Source organism: Setaria viridis, chromosome 9 (genome assembly GCF_005286985.2).
Source record: "Setaria viridis chromosome 9, Setaria_viridis_v4.0, whole genome shotgun sequence".
Taxonomy (NCBI): Eukaryota; Viridiplantae; Streptophyta; class Magnoliopsida; order Poales; family Poaceae; genus Setaria; species Setaria viridis.
The window spans coordinates 55,707,392-55,723,647 of NC_048271.2; the positions used below are offsets into that span (position 1 = coordinate 55,707,392).

The window sequence follows — 16,256 nt, forward strand, 5'->3', positions numbered from 1 at the left end:
AAAAGAAAAGAAAAAAAGAATTGCATACCCTGAATCTGGAGCCTGTGGAAGACAAGAGGACAATCACGGCATAGGGATCTGAACTTGGGATCGCCGATTTCTGAAGGCGCCCAGGCCCAGCCGTCACGCCGCCACTGGCGACGAGTAGAATAATGGAGGCTCGCTGTACGTGCGCCACCAACCCCACCACCACAAGCTGATGAGCCGCCGGCCGAGCAGAGGAGGAAGAAGAGGAAATGAGGAATGCAATAGAAGAATGATTGGAATACCTGACGGGCCTATTGGCGTCCATGTTACGCCCATGTTCAGGGCCAAAAACAATGGCCGATTGGGCGAGTGGGTACAATCTACGTTGCATCATGCTGGTGTGAAACAACCACCCAGCTCTGCAGATGCTGCTATATTCTAGTTTTCTAGGATGGTTGATGCTTCGTATTTATATTGCCCGTGTCAAAATCACGGCTTTCTTTAGGGCCAGACGATCCCAACTTGGTCATAGACTACAGCATCCAACAGCGGTTAATGGACATGCTGGCAATCAGGAACATCGATTGTGATCGCGACGGTTGTGCACTTGTGCTTAGAAAAAAAACGAGTTTTGAGATGATGATGATGCTTCTTGTTGCTGTTCTCATGGTTGCGAAGATCTAGCTAGGCCATTTGATATGCAGTCAACATCCTGGTGAATGTGCTGAATTCAGGTGAAATTTTGAGGCGTTGTGCAGAACAAGAGGCGGGGTTCTCAAACCAATCAGATTGAATGTATTGAATTCAATTCAGGTGTGCAAACTAGAGGAGGCGGGCCTGAAATGGCAGGAGCTGAAGAGATCTGCTTGCTGCTGATGGTTTGGCTTGTTCAGAGGTCCAGGAACCCGGTCTGCCGGAGCACGGCGTTGCGGACGCGGCGGAGGTCGCGCCCCTTGAGCGTCCGCCCGGCGCCCTCCAGCACCGACGACGACCGCGCGTGGCGCCGCGCCGCCACCACGTGCGGCGGCACCATCTCCTCCCCCTCCTCGTCGTCCGACTCGTCCGCGGCCTTCCTGCCGCCGCCCCGCCCGTCCTCCGAGCGGCGCGACGCCCCCGCCTTCCCCGGCCACACCGGCACCCTCACCGGCGCCGACTGCCTCGGCGCGGCGGCGCCTGCTCCCGGCGCCACCGCCCTCACGGGAACGGCCACACCCGCCCGCTGGTTGCCGCCGCCGCCGCCGCCCTCGGCAAGGAGGGACGACAGCCCGAAGCTCTGCGGCACCGTGTGCGCGCGACGCCTCGCGCGGGGCGGCGGCGGCTGCGCGTCGGGCACCGGCGGGGCAGCCCACCCGTCCTGGCCGCCGCCAGACGGCCACACGACGTCGCGCTCGTCGAGCTCGAACGGCGGCGCGTCAGGGCCCGACTCCGGCTGCTTCAGGAGGCCGAGAAACCGGAGCGACCCCGCGCCCGGCGCCCTCGGCATCGCCATTGGCGCGCAGCAGACCGCCGATCCCTTGAGCTCCTCCCTCACCTCGTGCTGTTGAGGCTGTGCGGGCGGCTGCGCCCGAGTGATTGTGTTGGGTTTGGATGCTGGCTTTGGTTTTGGTTATATATAGTGCCGGCCGGGTTGGAGGGCTGGAAGAGGAGACCAAGGAGAGTGAGTGGGCGAAGGACGGCGATGACGTGTCATCTGCCATCGAGCGGGCCCCGCTTGAGGAGAGGGTCCAGGGAATCTCCAGGTAGATGCAGTGGGATTCCTGTGCGGATTTTTTGTATCTGGGTGATGAGCGTTGCGATTTCCCCGTGACGAGTTCAATTTTTTGTTACTAGCTCACACTTGAACTGCAACATGGGAAGCTGCCAAAGGCGCTGGTAACGGGATCCAATTGCAAAATGATACGCTGACTTTTTTTATACTCCCTCTGTCCCACAAAGACGTTTCATTTAGAAAAAAATTTAAACAATATAGTAGCAATGCTAAAAATCTAAAGTATCTTCTTAATCGGATGGATTACTGAGTAGAATTAATTATGCACACACGCTTGCAGTAATTGTCGGACCTATTAGCTTTCCTTATTTAGCGAGTCTGGCTCGGGCATCGATGATGGGAGTAAATGATCGATTCATTAACTGGGTTAGAAGGTATTATGAGAGCCTTTGTTGTATTGTCTTAAAGTTATATGGACACTCTTTGTGGGACAAGTTTTGAAGGCTAAACGAACAATTTTTGTGGGATAGGGAGTACATCTTTAGTAACTGTGCACGAAGTATTTTCCCATGAGAACCGTTGCATAGGCCAAGGAGCTGTGTCGTGGCACCTTTATCTGTGCTACAAAGATCAGATCTCAATTTTAGTAGAATGAATGAAAACTTGGTTAGGTGCTCGTCGATTTTTTTTTTGTTAGGTGGGTTGATTTTGCAGATTTTTCCACTGTGATTTTGGGCGGAGGACTTTTTTAACATGGTACGTCTATCTCGAGTTGACCACACTGATCCAGTGAACACATATGGAAATTGGTGGTAACTTATTAGTTTGACGACGGTGACGCGCTGGTTGCTCGTGAGCTTCTCTTTGTTGAGGTTAATACAGCACTGCTAGTAGGTGCAGCTAGCAGACAGGCCGTGGTGGCACACTACGCTAGAAGAAAATTAATTGTGGCGATGGTGAAAGTAGTGGCCCATGGAACGTTCCAAAACATGCATCTTGGTACTAAACGGTAGGTGCAGTGCATGTGGCGTTCTTTTCATCTCTTCTTCCTTTACCCGTCGAGACTTTCCACACCAGGCATGAAAAATGCCACCTTGATCCGAGGAAGTAGGCGTGATTGATCTTCCTAGCTACTCTCTCCATTCCAAATTACAGGTCGTTTCATAAATATTATTATGCATCTAGGTAATATTTATGAACCTTAAAAATTAAAACGAGAGAGTAGTAGCTAGTACCAGGCTATGTGACTAGGTAGGTCCAAGTAGAAGCACCTTTGGGTTTTGGCCGGAGCTCATCACGAGAATGTAACTGCCACGTACAGATGGACTCGGTCACTACGGCACACGGCGAAGAAGTGAAATGATGCCTGTGAGTGTGAATGATTGTGTGGGCGGTGGCTGGTGGCGTTTGGACAGCGGAACGGGACGACGGCAGCAGATTTGGGTGTGATCGATGCGATGCGATGCGAGCGCGGCCACGGCACCAACCCCCACGGATGACAGGCCGACCGCGGGCACTGTGGAGTGGGCGGCCACCACCCGTGGATCCATCACTCACAGAGTCACAGTGCAGCTGCGCATGGCGCCATCGCATCTCACGTCGATCCGATCCCTCCCGTCTCGGTCTCGCTGGGCAAGTCGGCGGGCCACCCAGGCCAGGACACGGCCGCTGGATCCACCTCTTTTGGGAAAGCAGCGCAGTGTGCGTCGTCAGTCGTCACTGGCAGTGGCAAAGGCTCGGGACTCGGTCTGCCGACCTCAACGAAACGAACGGCGTTGGCGTTGCATGATTGATTGAATGCAAGGCCCGCCCGGTACAGTCAGCATGGTCACTTTGGTGAATGCCAAGCTTGCATTGCATGCTATGCTAGTCGATGGGACGATGGTGATGTGCTCGTTAGAGCGCGCGCGTATGGTCACTTTGGTGAATGCGAAGCTTGCAAGCTGCAGAAGCAGCAAGCGATGCTGCCTGCTGCAGGCTCCGTTGTCCGACACGGGAACGGAAAGATAGGAACGGGCTAGGACTAGGAGAGTTTTGTGCACGCACGGCACTGCCACATGCTGCTGCCACTGCCAACCTGGGCGCGCCCTCGGCCCTCATCAGTCATCACCATTCACCAGTAGTAGTCACGAGTCGCCAACAGTGCTCTTGCCTTCTCTGGGAGACTGGGAGGCGTGCGGTGTGGTACGGACGATGCGCTCAGGATTCAGGAACGCTGCCCCTACTGGCACTAGCGGACTGCAACTCCATCCTTTTTCCTTAACCTGCTACTGTTTTTTGGAAAATGACTGGTAACAATCTGGTGTACAATTACACTAGGCTTTTCGATGGGAGGATTCAGAGGCAGCACTGGACGAGGAGATCCGTGACAAGACACACTGAATGAAGAGACCCCAGCCAAGTATGAAGAGTGTCATTACCAAGGCCAAGGCACTCGATCGGGCACGGTGGGCCAAGGAGGATTAACAGCCGACCACTGCAGGCTAGTCAGCGAGCGTGAGACAGAGACAGTGCACTAGGTTAGTGACCCACCTCCAATTACACGTACGGCTGGTGCTACTAACAACACGATCAAAATGACCAGCGCTGGAGACGGAGCAATGTGGCAGGCACGGCGGGCCCGTCTAGTGCAGCAACTCGTGCGGCCTGGACGGAGGCCGTCAAGGGCAACCTGCCTTTTACAGGTGCGTCGCGTCAACGTCGTGTTCACCGCTACTGTGTGACACAAGTTTTGTTGCTGTGCAAGTACAAGTGGTCCGTGCCCGTTTGCGACCCACGTTCACTGTGCCGTTGCTCTTCTGCCGCCGGCCGCCCAGCCCCGAATGCAAACTCTTTCGGCAGCGGGATGGATGGGCCTCCTCAAATCCAGCCAGCCAGCCAGCTCCTCCTCCAATGGCCCAGCAGAGCCCGGACAACCTGCTACAGCCCAGAACGACGCGCGCTGTACAAGAAAGAGCCCAAAACACAAAAGCTCGGAACACAGAACGCGCTGCACGCCGCCGCAGGCGCTTCGGCGCGATGCCGACCACCCCGGCCGCTTCTTAATCTGAGAGAGAGAAGTTTGTCATTTCTTCGTAGGAACGAGAGAAGTTACCAAAAAAGGGAAGTTCAGGAGAGATTTTTTTTGTCGCTTCTTGGTCGGAGCGAGAGAGTGAAAAGCTGGGTGAGATATTTTTTTTAAAAAAATAATGCTTCTTGGTTATAGCAATAGAAAATTACCCATAAAAGAAAAAAGGGTAGGATATTTTTTCGTCGCTACTTGTTCAGAAGACATACGCCATGTGAAAACAGCCATATTTAGTTGTTGTAAGTTGTAACTCATGTGAGTGGCATGGCATGCTGGCTCATGTGCATGCCGGATCGCCGGACTTTTCTCACCTATTGCTTCCAGAGCTCCAGGAACTATAGCGGTCACTCCTTTCGTTCCAAAGAAGAAGAAAAATGATTCCACCGCGCTCTCTAGCTGGCGGTACATCGGATGGCATGCATGTCCCAAGGTATATTGTCGTCTGATCGATTTGTATATCTCTCCATTTCTCGTTTAATTTTTTTATCGATTACTATACTTCATAGAGTCGTACTATACAGATGAACCAACTCGACTCAAAACTAAGAATTATCTATGATTACGTATGTTTGCTGATCTAAGGTCGGATGTGGACCTGAAGAACACGAAAAGAAATGCTTTAATTAAAAAAACAAGGAAAATGATAGTATATCATGGATGTGCAGGCTTTTAAATTAAAAAATAGCGGATCTGCGGTGGACTAGACTTGTTTTCCTTCCTTGAGAGACGTATTTACCTAGCAAAACAGTCACAGTACACACGCGTGAGACCAGAGAAGAGAGAAGGGATCGATGAATCAAGAGTCAGAGGTCGCATCATTGCACCAATCTCTTCCTCGCTCTCCTGCGCTAGCACAAGATCCCAAAAACCTGAAAAGAAAGATCGAAGGAATCATTGCACCAACCTTCCCTATCCGGCTATCCCATCCCTTCCGGGCGGCCTTCTCCTGCAGGGATCGATCGAGAACAGCGCCAGATTCACCCATGGCTGGAAGGTACCTCTGAGGGGAATGAAGCCTGGTCCGAGGGCCCAAACAAGACGAGGCATGACCATGCATGTCCCCTCTCAAGGCCTAGAACCAGACAACATTCCACACAGAGCAATAGCTTCCTAGCTTCTTCCTCTCCGGCCGTGCTCATCTCTTTCTCTATCTCTCATGGAACTGGAAGGCAAAGAAGACGGTGAGCAAGGAGCACCCCAGGGTCCCTTATGTATAGTCCTGGCCAGTGCCCACCCCACCGGGACCCCAGGTCTCTCTGACTTGTGCTTGTGAGTGTGTGATGAGGTCATGATGGCTTGAATGATTAGCAGTCGAGTCGCCTACAATTTTGAACAACCAGGTAACTAGGACGTGAGCCATGCCTTGGCCCTTGTGCCTCAACCACCAACAAACAAGCTGGCCGCCGGCTGACATGTGGGCCACGCATTGATTTGATACCCAGTCTGGTGGTGGGCGCCCACCGTGTTCACCATGACCACGCCAGCAGCAGTAATGGCCAAACGAAACGGCCACAGCGCCATCACATGGAGAAAACGGCAGGGCGCATTTAAGGGCCATAAACACTAGAGACGACGGGGCGGCCAGGCGGCGGCAGCTGTGCCTGTCCCATGCGGCCATGGCAGGCGTCGCGGCCGAGGGGCGCATCCCAGGCGTCCGTCGCGATCTGGACGGCCTCCCTCCCCTCCTCCGCGACGTGAAAACCCTAGAGACAGCGGCGGGTGGAGGAGCGGTGCGTGCCTCGAGATGTTGAACCCTGTGCTCGCCTTGACGGCTTGCGCTTGGTCTCGCCTCCTATCCTCTCCCGTAGGAGTAGACGACGACGGCGGGTAGGTGCCTCGTTCGTCATGTGTTTACTGTTCCGCTTCAATTAAAAGTAGGTGCCGTATCACGTTCAAAAACACAGGAGAGAGCACGGTAGGTGCTGTGTCGCAACGGCTACACTCCGAAGTCCCAAACTTGCATTGAAATTGCTCTTTTCTTGGAGCTGCTTCATGCTTTACATGGTACCATGATCATGTTAAGGTGGAGTCGGAGCTGCAACATAGCTGATGCACAGCACGACCAAGTTTAGATACTGTAAGTGCTAAAGTTTAGCATTTAAGGCTGTTTGGATACTGTGCTAAAGTTTAGCACATTTGATGGGAAATGACAACATTACTCCTCATTTACTCCTCTTAAATTGCAGCGGAGGAGAGGGGGGGGGGGCAATGGTGGGAAAAAGTGGAGAGGAGGACCACTTTTACCACTATTATCACCCTTTAGCACCCCTCGGATGTGCTAATGAAAAAGGGTGTGCTAAATTTTTGCACACCACTTTTAGCACACCTGTTTGGATAACAAGTGCTAAAAGGGTGCTAAAAGTGAAGTGCTAAAGTTTAGCACCCCGTATCCAAACAAGGCCTAGTAACAGTGATATTTTTTAGCAAATATGGTAGGTGCTCTACCTTTTCGTTATAGTAACGGTGATATTCTTTCTCGCGGTAGTGTTGTTAGTAGTAACGGTATGCGTGAGTGCGACAATACAAAGATATGTTGGGTGGAGTTGGAGAGCATGCTCCTTCTGGTAGTAACGTAAGTCGTAACGGTATGAGTGAGTTCGACAATAGAAACGACAACTTTAGATATGATGGCTTATGTTTGACTCTACCATTCTCATTCGTAGGATATTGTCGAGTGGTGGTAAGATGCCTTTGATTGGTCGTGTTAAGTCTGATTTCGCTTATAAGCTGAGTCTAACTCTCTTAACCTTTCAATGTCTTTGCCAAATCAAGACGGATTGGAAATAAAAAACGACATATTCAGCTGTTGGTCCTTGGGGAGTAAACAAACTATTTTTTTTAGGAAAACTAAACAAACTACTACTTTTTTTTAAGAGCAGCAAACTACTACTAGGGAGTACAATCATGAATGGGCCCGGGCGTCATATCAGCCAGTGGGCCGCACGTGCCGTCTCCGTACCTGGCTGGGCTGCCGCGAAGGGAGGGAGAGCCTGAGAGAAGAATTGAATGGGCCAACCGGCCGAGAGGGCGGGTTCGTGTGCTGGACTGGACTTTGAATCCATCATTGGTGCTGTTTGGGCTGCAGCAGGCCGGATTGAGTCGGTTTCCCAGGCCGAGCTCGGCTTTAAGGGATGTCAAAATGTGCAGTTGACATGTGGTCTGGCAGTTGAGCGGGTGGTGTCAGTTCTCATCATGTACATTCGTGGACTGACTAATAACTCTTCTTCTTCTTCTTTTTTTCTGAAAGAAAACCAGACTGCTCCGGGATTGGAAGTCCAGTGAGACCGTACTACTATCTACTAGTGGTACGTCCCGAAGCAACTAACTGCTCCGGCCGTGACACGCTTACCGAATTGAACGCCAGCATGATTACGATCCGGTACCGAAGAAGCTTATCATATGCGCAGGGCGTCCGTTACGTTCTAGAATAATGAATCCACAGGCTTAATTCACGATCAACGAACTTGGCTGCGCTGCGTTAAGGCAATCGCTGTCCGTCCGTCGCCGCCGTCGTCGGAGCCCCAAGCAAGCAGGTACCTCAGGCAATCACTGGAGGTGGAGGCCCCCTGCCCCCCTCCCCTGCCTGCTGCTTCATCTTTGTGTAGGAGGGTGTAGTTGAATGGCCGGCCCGGGCGTTTCCCTTTATAGGAGGACCACGTCCGCGTGCAGCTAGCTCGTACGGCTCTGCGCTCTCGTACTTGCTCTGAGCAAGCTGTCGCCCGATCCGTCCCCTGCTGCAGCGAGCGAGCAGCCTCTGCGTGCATACCGTGTGATGCACGGCGGTCGGCGGTGTACCAAATCAAATTAAACCAAATGTTCTTACTGCCTGTGCCGGCGGACGGCCGTGATCGATCGGCGAGGCCTTTTCTGCTTCTACCCGCGTGCATGCATTGTGACCCAGCCAGCTAGTAGCGTGTATAGCAGCGAGGCATGCAAGGCCCACACGTACAGCCCGTATGCGGTGGATTTCGGTCGCTCTTCGCCACACCAACCGGAACACCGGCTATACTGATGGGGGGCTACCGGAACACCGGCATGCATTCGCGCATTTACGTGCCGTAGGAACACGGGAAAGTTTCGTCACCATCCATAGTGTCTCTCGTCGTCGTCGTTGCGCGCGCGCGCGCGCGCGCACACACACACACACACACACCATCATCATCATCATCATCATCGGATAAACCAAGTTTAAAAAAGCCGCATGCATGCATCCAGCTGCAAGCATATGTAAGCTAGTGTACTCTATATATAGCTCATTTTTTAGAGAGAGAGAGAGAGAGAGAGAGAGAGAGAGAGAGAGAGAGAGAGAGAGAGAGAGAGAGAGAGAGAGAGAGATCTGATCATCGAATCAAGTAAGCCTGGCCGCCCGGCAGTTAATCCTGCTGGCGTTAGCAGCTGATATAGAGCAACTAATTAACCATCATGCATACGCATCATGCTGCGACGGCTATGCAACCTGCGCAGGCAGTGATGAGGCCGGCCAGACTGTTTCACCTAAGCGCTCACATGATCCCACACACCCGGTCCTAAAATACTACCCCATTTGCATACACACGCTACCTACCATATAGTAGTATCTCGTAGCTATAGCTAAAGCTAGCAGCAATCGATCTGATCGTAGATGCAAATTAAATCCAGCTGCCAGAAACACAAAAACCATGCCATGTGCGCAGAAAAGTGAAAAGAGAAGCAGATATGTATAATTGTAATATATATACTAGCTGTACTCGATCAAACATGTATTTATAATGCGCCTAATTTCTTGGATTCGTGGGAAAAATATATGCTAAGGCCGGCACTATTCGACCTGTCTCAACTTTGATGCATGCATGCATGCTCATAGCAGCATGCAGCTAGCAGATAGTGCGTGTGCTTTGTTCTCGTTGTGAGCCCCCGGGGCGGAGTGGGACGGTGCTACATCCCTCTCAGCCCTGCTAGCACACCACCAATCATTATCGCAGCATGCAGAACATGGACGAAGCTGATTGGATCGATGCTGCCACCTGGGAATGACACTATATAAATATATATATATATTCTCTTTATATATATACCCTGCTTATACATACATGCATATACATATATATAATTAATTAATACACAACTTGCATTGCTAGTGTAGGCAGTGTCAAATTGATAAGTTACCCAGCTGATTTATACGGCGTTACCGCACGAGGTCCGTTAATCAAGTGATGATCGGTCGATCAGGAGAACACGCATGCAGCATCGATCTAGTTAAGTTGTCCTGGTAAAAAGTACAGGGGGGTTTTTATTCCCGGGCACACGGCGCCTAAGTGTGGACAAGTGCATGTGCATTTTATTTCGTTGCCGTAACCTTTACTGCACTATTTCCTCAAGGCCATGACATGATGGTTCAATGCATCTTCCTTCTCGTATTGAGTCTCGCTCTGCTAGCTGCAGGCATGCATATCTCAACTACTTTGCCTAGGCGTCATCTCTTTATTATGCTTCCTAGCTCTGTCTGAGAAAGAAAAAAAATCATCCAATTGCAGCTCATTCGGTCGTCTTAATTATTATTTCCATTTAGGGAAGCAGGGAATTAGTTAGCTGGAGTTGCATCGCCAACCACATCGCTGATCTGACTGTTAGGCGCATAGTTATGATCCAAATATCCTACACCACATCATATGTTGGCCTACACTCATCTTGTGTTAATTTGTATATTTAATTATATTATATATTGCTTCATGACATGTACAGTCGTACACGCATCACTCAGCACGGATTTTGTATAGAATTTAGATTTATTTTTGAGACAACAATAGACGTAGAATTCATTAAAAACCTTACGAAAATCCAGTCATCCACCACACTGCTGCCTAACTTTCCCATGCTGCGTGTAAACTCGGAGGAGCCAGTTAGCCTACGTAGCGGTGGGGCTTTGTCCTAACGCACGCAGGGCGGAATGGGCGTGTGGATTTGCTGGGTGGGGTTAGCGAGGCATGGCCCCCTCCCGCTCCCGGTGGGGGCATGCACGTTGCGCGCCACCTTCTTCTCGCTACGCTGCGGGGCCCAGCGCACAGCTGTTGTAGTGTGGCCTTGTCTGGGCCGGGGGCCGATCGATCTACCACGTACGTACAGCTGCTGTACATTCTTGGCTTGTGAATTTACAGTGAATGTATAGGTTGCAAAACATTTTTGTCAGAGTTGTTGCGGCCGCATGTACATCTCGGCGGGGCCCTGCTGGGTGTGCTAGGATGGATGGATTCGACCGTCCTCGCAGAGCAGAGCTGAGCTGCATCAGGGGCTGGCAGCGACAAACCACCTGTGGCAGTCTGCCCCCCTCCTCTTGTTTTCACTCTTGTTCATGCTCTGCTCCTCCCTTTTTTTCTTTCCTCCCTCCTCTAGCTACTCTACTCTCCCCTAGTTCCAGCACAGTATACGCGCGCGGTAACTATTTTTCACTGGATTGCCTACCAGTTCGAACCTGATAATCAGTACGACCCATCGCATGCAATAGCCAATCATAGCATAGACCTTGCTTTGAGGTAGAAATCTATGGTAGTTTTCTTCTAGGTCTTTGCATTTTACTGTGGGATGGATAGAGTCTATTTCCAGCGCAGCAATCTCGTTTGTTGTATCACCGCTTCCTCCCTCCCGCTAGCTCTCTCTTTCTCGCATCATCTTCTCAATCATCGATCTCCAAGTAGCTAGTCTGTGTGGTGACCTCAACCTGGATAGATAGATGGATCGATGAGCACCGCCGCTGATGATGTGGGGATGCCCATGCTCACCGGTCCTCCGATCCTCACCGCCCCTATTATATTTAGTGCTGCTAGCCCTACTGCTACCACTACAGTACTAGTACACCCCCCTCTCTCTCTCCCCCCTCTCCTTTCGGCAGCAGCCAGCAGCATCTCTCTCTCTTCCCAGCCAGCCCAGCCTTGTACTGCCGCCACCCCCAATCCTAGCCTTAGCTCCCTTCTTCTTCTTCTCCATCCTCTCGCCTCCTCCCTTTTCTTTCCCCTTTTTCTCACACCCTTCTTTCCAGTTTGTGCTGTCTGCTGTGCTCCAGCTTTAATTTCTCTCTCGCACCTCCACCACTCGCCGTAGCTTCATGCGCGCTCATGGCAGCTTCCCCTAGCGCTCTCCCCCAGCACCTCAATTCTGCTCTAGCACAGGCCTAGCGGGACGAAGCAAGCCAGGAGGCGCCGGGAAGGCGCAGGCTTACTACTGTTCTGCCCTTCACGCACAAGCCCGATATGCAGCAGCCGGGCATGCTGCCATTCTCGCCTGCCGCCGGGACGCCGGTGGGGGCGGCCGCCACGCCGGCGGCTGCTCCGTCGCCCATCAGCAGCCGGCCACCGGAGGGACAGCAGCAGCAGCAGCAGGTCGACGAGCTCGCAGGAGGAGGCGGCAGCTTCGCCGACCACGAGGGCAGCATGTCCGCGGGAGGCGACGAGGGCGAGCGCGGCGGGCCGTCGGGCAACCGGTGGCCGCGGCAGGAGACGCTGGCGCTGCTCAAGATCCGCTCGGAGATGGACGCCGCCTTCAGGGAGGCCGCGCTGAAGGGACCCCTCTGGGAGCAAGTCTCCAGGTGCGTAGAATTCCCTTAATTAGCTTGCGAGAATTCTCCACTTTTTTTTGTGATATATAAGAAGAGAAGAATCCTCCATGGATGGATGCGCGGACAAAAGAAATACCTCCCGAGCAGGCCGATGCGACGCCTGCATGAAATCTCGCTGTCGAATTCGAGCTCAATTCGGTCAATTTCGATGTGATGGAAGCCTGCAGGTCGCTCCCTTCCTCTTCGATGATCTTGTGGTGCACATCAAAGGAACAGATCACGCCACTGCGCCTCCAAGGGCGACCGCCCACGACCACGACGAGCACAGTGAATTTCCCAATTAAAAATCATACACACATCGCTCTCCTCCTCCACTTTCTTCTTCTTTTTCTCTAAACCTTTATCTATTTGTGTTGTGTCACTTCGTCATCCCGGCGATACGAGTATCAAAAGCACACTACTGACGCTGCAGCTAATAATTTCCTATGCAGATATATATAGTAAAGTAATAGTTCAGATCTGATGCCCGGCCCGGAGATGGCATCGATCCCAATTCCCAATTCCTCACCCAATTTCCTTCCTGCGTTCCAAATTGAGTAACTTTTTAGAAATTCAATTCCCAAATGGAGTGGAGTGGTAAAAAGATGGAATAATTACACCGAGCTCGAGCTACCTACAAGTAGTAGATGCCTCCTTTTCCTTTGAGAGCTACATGTGCGTGGCGATGGATGCAATCGTGATGGCAACGTGCATGCATGAGCCTGACGAGGTTCATCTTGTGGTGGCAGGAAGCTGGAGGCCATGGGCTACAAGCGGAGCGCCAAGAAGTGCCGCGAGAAGTTCGAGAACGTCGACAAGTACTACAAGCGCACCAAGGACGGCCGCGCCGGCCGCGGCGACGGCAAGGCATACCGCTTCTTCTCCGAGCTCGAGGCGCTCCACGGCGCTTCTTCCTCGCCGGCGCCGCACCCGCCGCCGCCGTCGTCTCTCGCGCCGACACCTGTGGCCATGGCGCCGCCGGCCACGCTGCTCCCCGTTCTTCAGGGTTCTCCCGGCATGGCGCCGGCCATGCACGCCGAACATCAGCCGACTCGCGTCGCCGCCGTGCCTCAGCCGGCGCCGCTGATGAGCGGCACCACTGCGCCTGCGGCCGTCGCCAGCGACGCGGCATGCATGATGACCCCCGGTGACGTGAGCTTCTCGTCGGGCTCGGACGGGGAGGACACGGAGGACACGGGCGACGGCGGGAAGCGGAAGCGGCAGGGCGGGGACGTCGGCGGCGGCGGCAGCGGCAGCGGCAAGATGATGCGGTTCTTCGAGGGGCTGATGCGCCAGGTGATGGAGCGGCAGGAGGAGATGCAGCAGCGGTTCATCGAGGCCATCGAAAGGCGGGAGCAGGACCGGATGATACGCGAGGAGGCGTGGCGGCGCCAGGAGGTGGCGCGGCTCGCCCGCGAGCAGGACGCGCTCGCCCAGGAGCGCGCCATGGCCGCGTCCCGCGACGCCGCCGTCGTCTCCTTCATACAACGGGTCACCGGCCAGACCATCCCGATGCCCTCCGTCGCGCCGCCGGTCTTCATCAGCGCGCTGACGCCGCCGCCCCTGCAGCCCACGCCGGTGGCTTCCGCTGCACCAGCGGCGGCACCGGCGCAGCACCAGCAACCGCCATCAATTCATCTGTCGCCGAAGCCTGGAAAACCGCAGCCACAACCGCATCAGACGCAACCGCCGCCGGCGCAGCTACAGATGAGCAGCAAGGAGATGATCGTCCGTGCGCCGCCGGCCGAGTCGCAGGAGACGCCGGGGTCCGGTGGCGGCGCGCCGTCGCCGTCTCGGTGGCCCAAGGCGGAGGTGCACGCGTTGATCCAGCTGCGGACGGAGCTGGAGGCGCGGTACCAGGACTCGGGGCCCAAGGGCCCGCTGTGGGAGGACATCTCGGCGGGGATGCGGCGGATGGGGTACAACCGGAGCGCCAAGCGCTGCAAGGAGAAGTGGGAGAACATCAACAAGTACTTCAAGAAGGTGAAGGAGAGCAACAAGAAGCGCCCCGAGGACTCCAAGACCTGCCCCTACTACCACCAGCTCGAAGCGCTCTACCGCAGCAAGGCGCTCGCCTCCTCCGCCGCTCCTCCGCCCCCGGCGGATCAGCAGGCGGCAGGTGTCACCGTGCTCGCCGCGGTGCCACTCTCCCAGACGCCGCCGCACGCCGAGCATGGCGGCAAGGACTGCAGCAACGGTAACGGGAACGGGTGCGCGGCGGGTAGGGGCGTCTCGGACAATAATGGCGGCAGCTCCGGGGGCATGCAAACGCAGGCGAGCAACGGCGGTGTTGCGGCCAGGTTCTCCGTCGAAGGCGCCGGCGGCAATGGCGTCGCGACGAACAAGGTAATCGATCAAAATCTAGTAGCTAGTAGCATTGTGCCTTGCATGTTCTAGCTATGTCTTCATCACTGCTTATGGCGACCCATCGTTGCTGATTATTGCTTACATATCGTGTGCTTATTACAGCAGCCAGAAGGCATCATCACGAAGGAGACGGCGGCGACGACGGAGCCGAGGCCGCAGCCGGTGTCGATGAACGACAGCTACGTGAACGACACCGTGGACAGCGACAGCAGCATGGACGACGATGATGACGAGGACGACTTCGACGACGACGACGAGGGCAACGTCGGCGGCGGCAACAGCAAGATGCAGTACGAGATCCAGTTCCAGCGGCAGCAGCAGAGCCAGAGCAGCGTCGTCCGGCCGAACGCGAGCGGCGGCGCCGGGTCAGGGCCGGGCGGCCCAGGCCCGGCAGCAACAGCAAGTGGGTCTTTCTTGACCATGGTCCATCACTAGCTGCATACACACACACACACAGACACACACACACACACATACGAAAGCAGCGTACAAACGTGCTGTACGTGTCCTCCTTGCACAGGTAAAAGTGGACACCATGCATGCATGACAACTTCATCTACCAAATTAAACTTTTACTCTCCCTTTTCGATCGATCGACCGAGAGCTCCAAAGTAATTCCGGCTAGCTGTTCATCGTTTTCACCTGGATCGGATCCTGCTGCACATACACAGTACATGGGCGTATACATACGCCATGCATAAAGACGTGAGATTCACCGTACATATATACATGATGGTGGTATTGGAGGAGGAAGGGACTGTCTCGCGTAGATACTGTGTGTTACTGCTACATATTACAGTGGTATGGTACAAGCACAAAGACATCTAGAAAGAGAGAGAATGTGCTCCGCGGGAATTTCTTTATTTTTTTGGGTATACTTTTGGGCCTTTCTTTCTTTCTTTTTTCTTCCTTTTTTTAATTAAGAAGAGTTACTGAACTGTCCATTATGTAATTTATTATAAATTCGTTATTACATATACTGTGGTTATATTGATGACTGTTAAACTATATGTACACTTAATTGGTAAATGTAAATTTCTTGAGGTTCTCCACGTAAAACAGCTGGCCTGATGATTAATTTATTTGTCTCGAACCAGTCAGTTAGTTAGAGCATTTGCCTGTCACTCTTTTTAATCTTTTAACCTTTAGATCAGGATGTGGCTTGTGGATTGACAGGGAGTTGCATTATAATACTAAGGTTATTCTCTTGGGATCCAAAGTGAAGTTTAGTTTATCGTCAACTACTACATACCTTTTCCCCTATATAGATCCCGTGTAGGGCTCTTTGGGTTCCAGCTCTTGATTTTAATATACAACTAACCATCGGTACACTAGAATCAAATAGCCCTCTAGCTAGATCTGAGTTGTTGGGTATAAAAGATTATATACGTAATATCAAATATATATAGAATCAGATTGGAGAGCGTTGATACATTGAAAAAGTGTAAGAATTTTAGCTTGCAAATAATTGATTCCAAACTGATTTCTTACTGCGGTTTCAAGATTTGATGTGTGGAAATATGCTTGGCTGAATATAAGATGTGCGAGAGAAAGCTCCTTTTCTTTACTTACCATCTTGT

At 52.9% G+C, this 16,256-nt stretch overlaps 2 protein-coding genes and 1 long non-coding RNA gene across 4 annotated transcripts; 1 reads left to right on the forward strand and 2 right to left on the reverse strand.

The window, feature by feature from the left end:
* Positions 1 to 257: 257 nt before the first annotated feature.
* On the reverse strand, positions 258 to 1,535 carry LOC117838025 (uncharacterized). The gene has a single exon (XM_034717889.2). It carries the CDS (start codon positions 1,454 to 1,456, stop codon positions 857 to 859), a length of 600 nt encoding a protein of 199 aa, XP_034573780.1. The 5' UTR covers positions 1,457 to 1,535; the 3' UTR covers positions 258 to 856.
* A 3,743-nt stretch (positions 1,536 to 5,278) lies between these two features.
* On the reverse strand, positions 5,279 to 6,357 carry LOC117837235 (uncharacterized). Its single transcript, XR_004636271.2, has 2 exons — positions 5,647 to 6,357; positions 5,279 to 5,478 (listed from the first exon to the last, which is right to left on the reverse strand). It is a non-coding gene; the product is annotated as an uncharacterized lncRNA (long non-coding RNA).
* Positions 6,358 to 11,386: 5,029 nt separating this feature from the next.
* On the forward strand, positions 11,387 to 15,681 carry LOC117839445 (trihelix transcription factor GTL1). 2 transcript variants are annotated; one of them, XM_034719782.2, is made up of 3 exons: positions 11,387 to 12,300; positions 13,059 to 14,655; positions 14,782 to 15,681. In XM_034719782.2, the coding sequence occupies exons 1-3, from the start codon at positions 11,966 to 11,968 to the stop codon at positions 15,109 to 15,111; spliced, it is 2,262 nt and encodes a 753-aa protein (XP_034575673.1). In that variant the 5' UTR covers positions 11,387 to 11,965; the 3' UTR covers positions 15,112 to 15,681. The 2 variants fall into 2 exon arrangements, with proteins under 2 accessions (XP_034575673.1, XP_034575672.1); XM_034719781.2 differs by having other exon boundaries at positions 11,407 to 12,300; positions 14,779 to 15,681.
* The last annotated feature ends 575 nt before the right edge of the window (positions 15,682 to 16,256 follow it).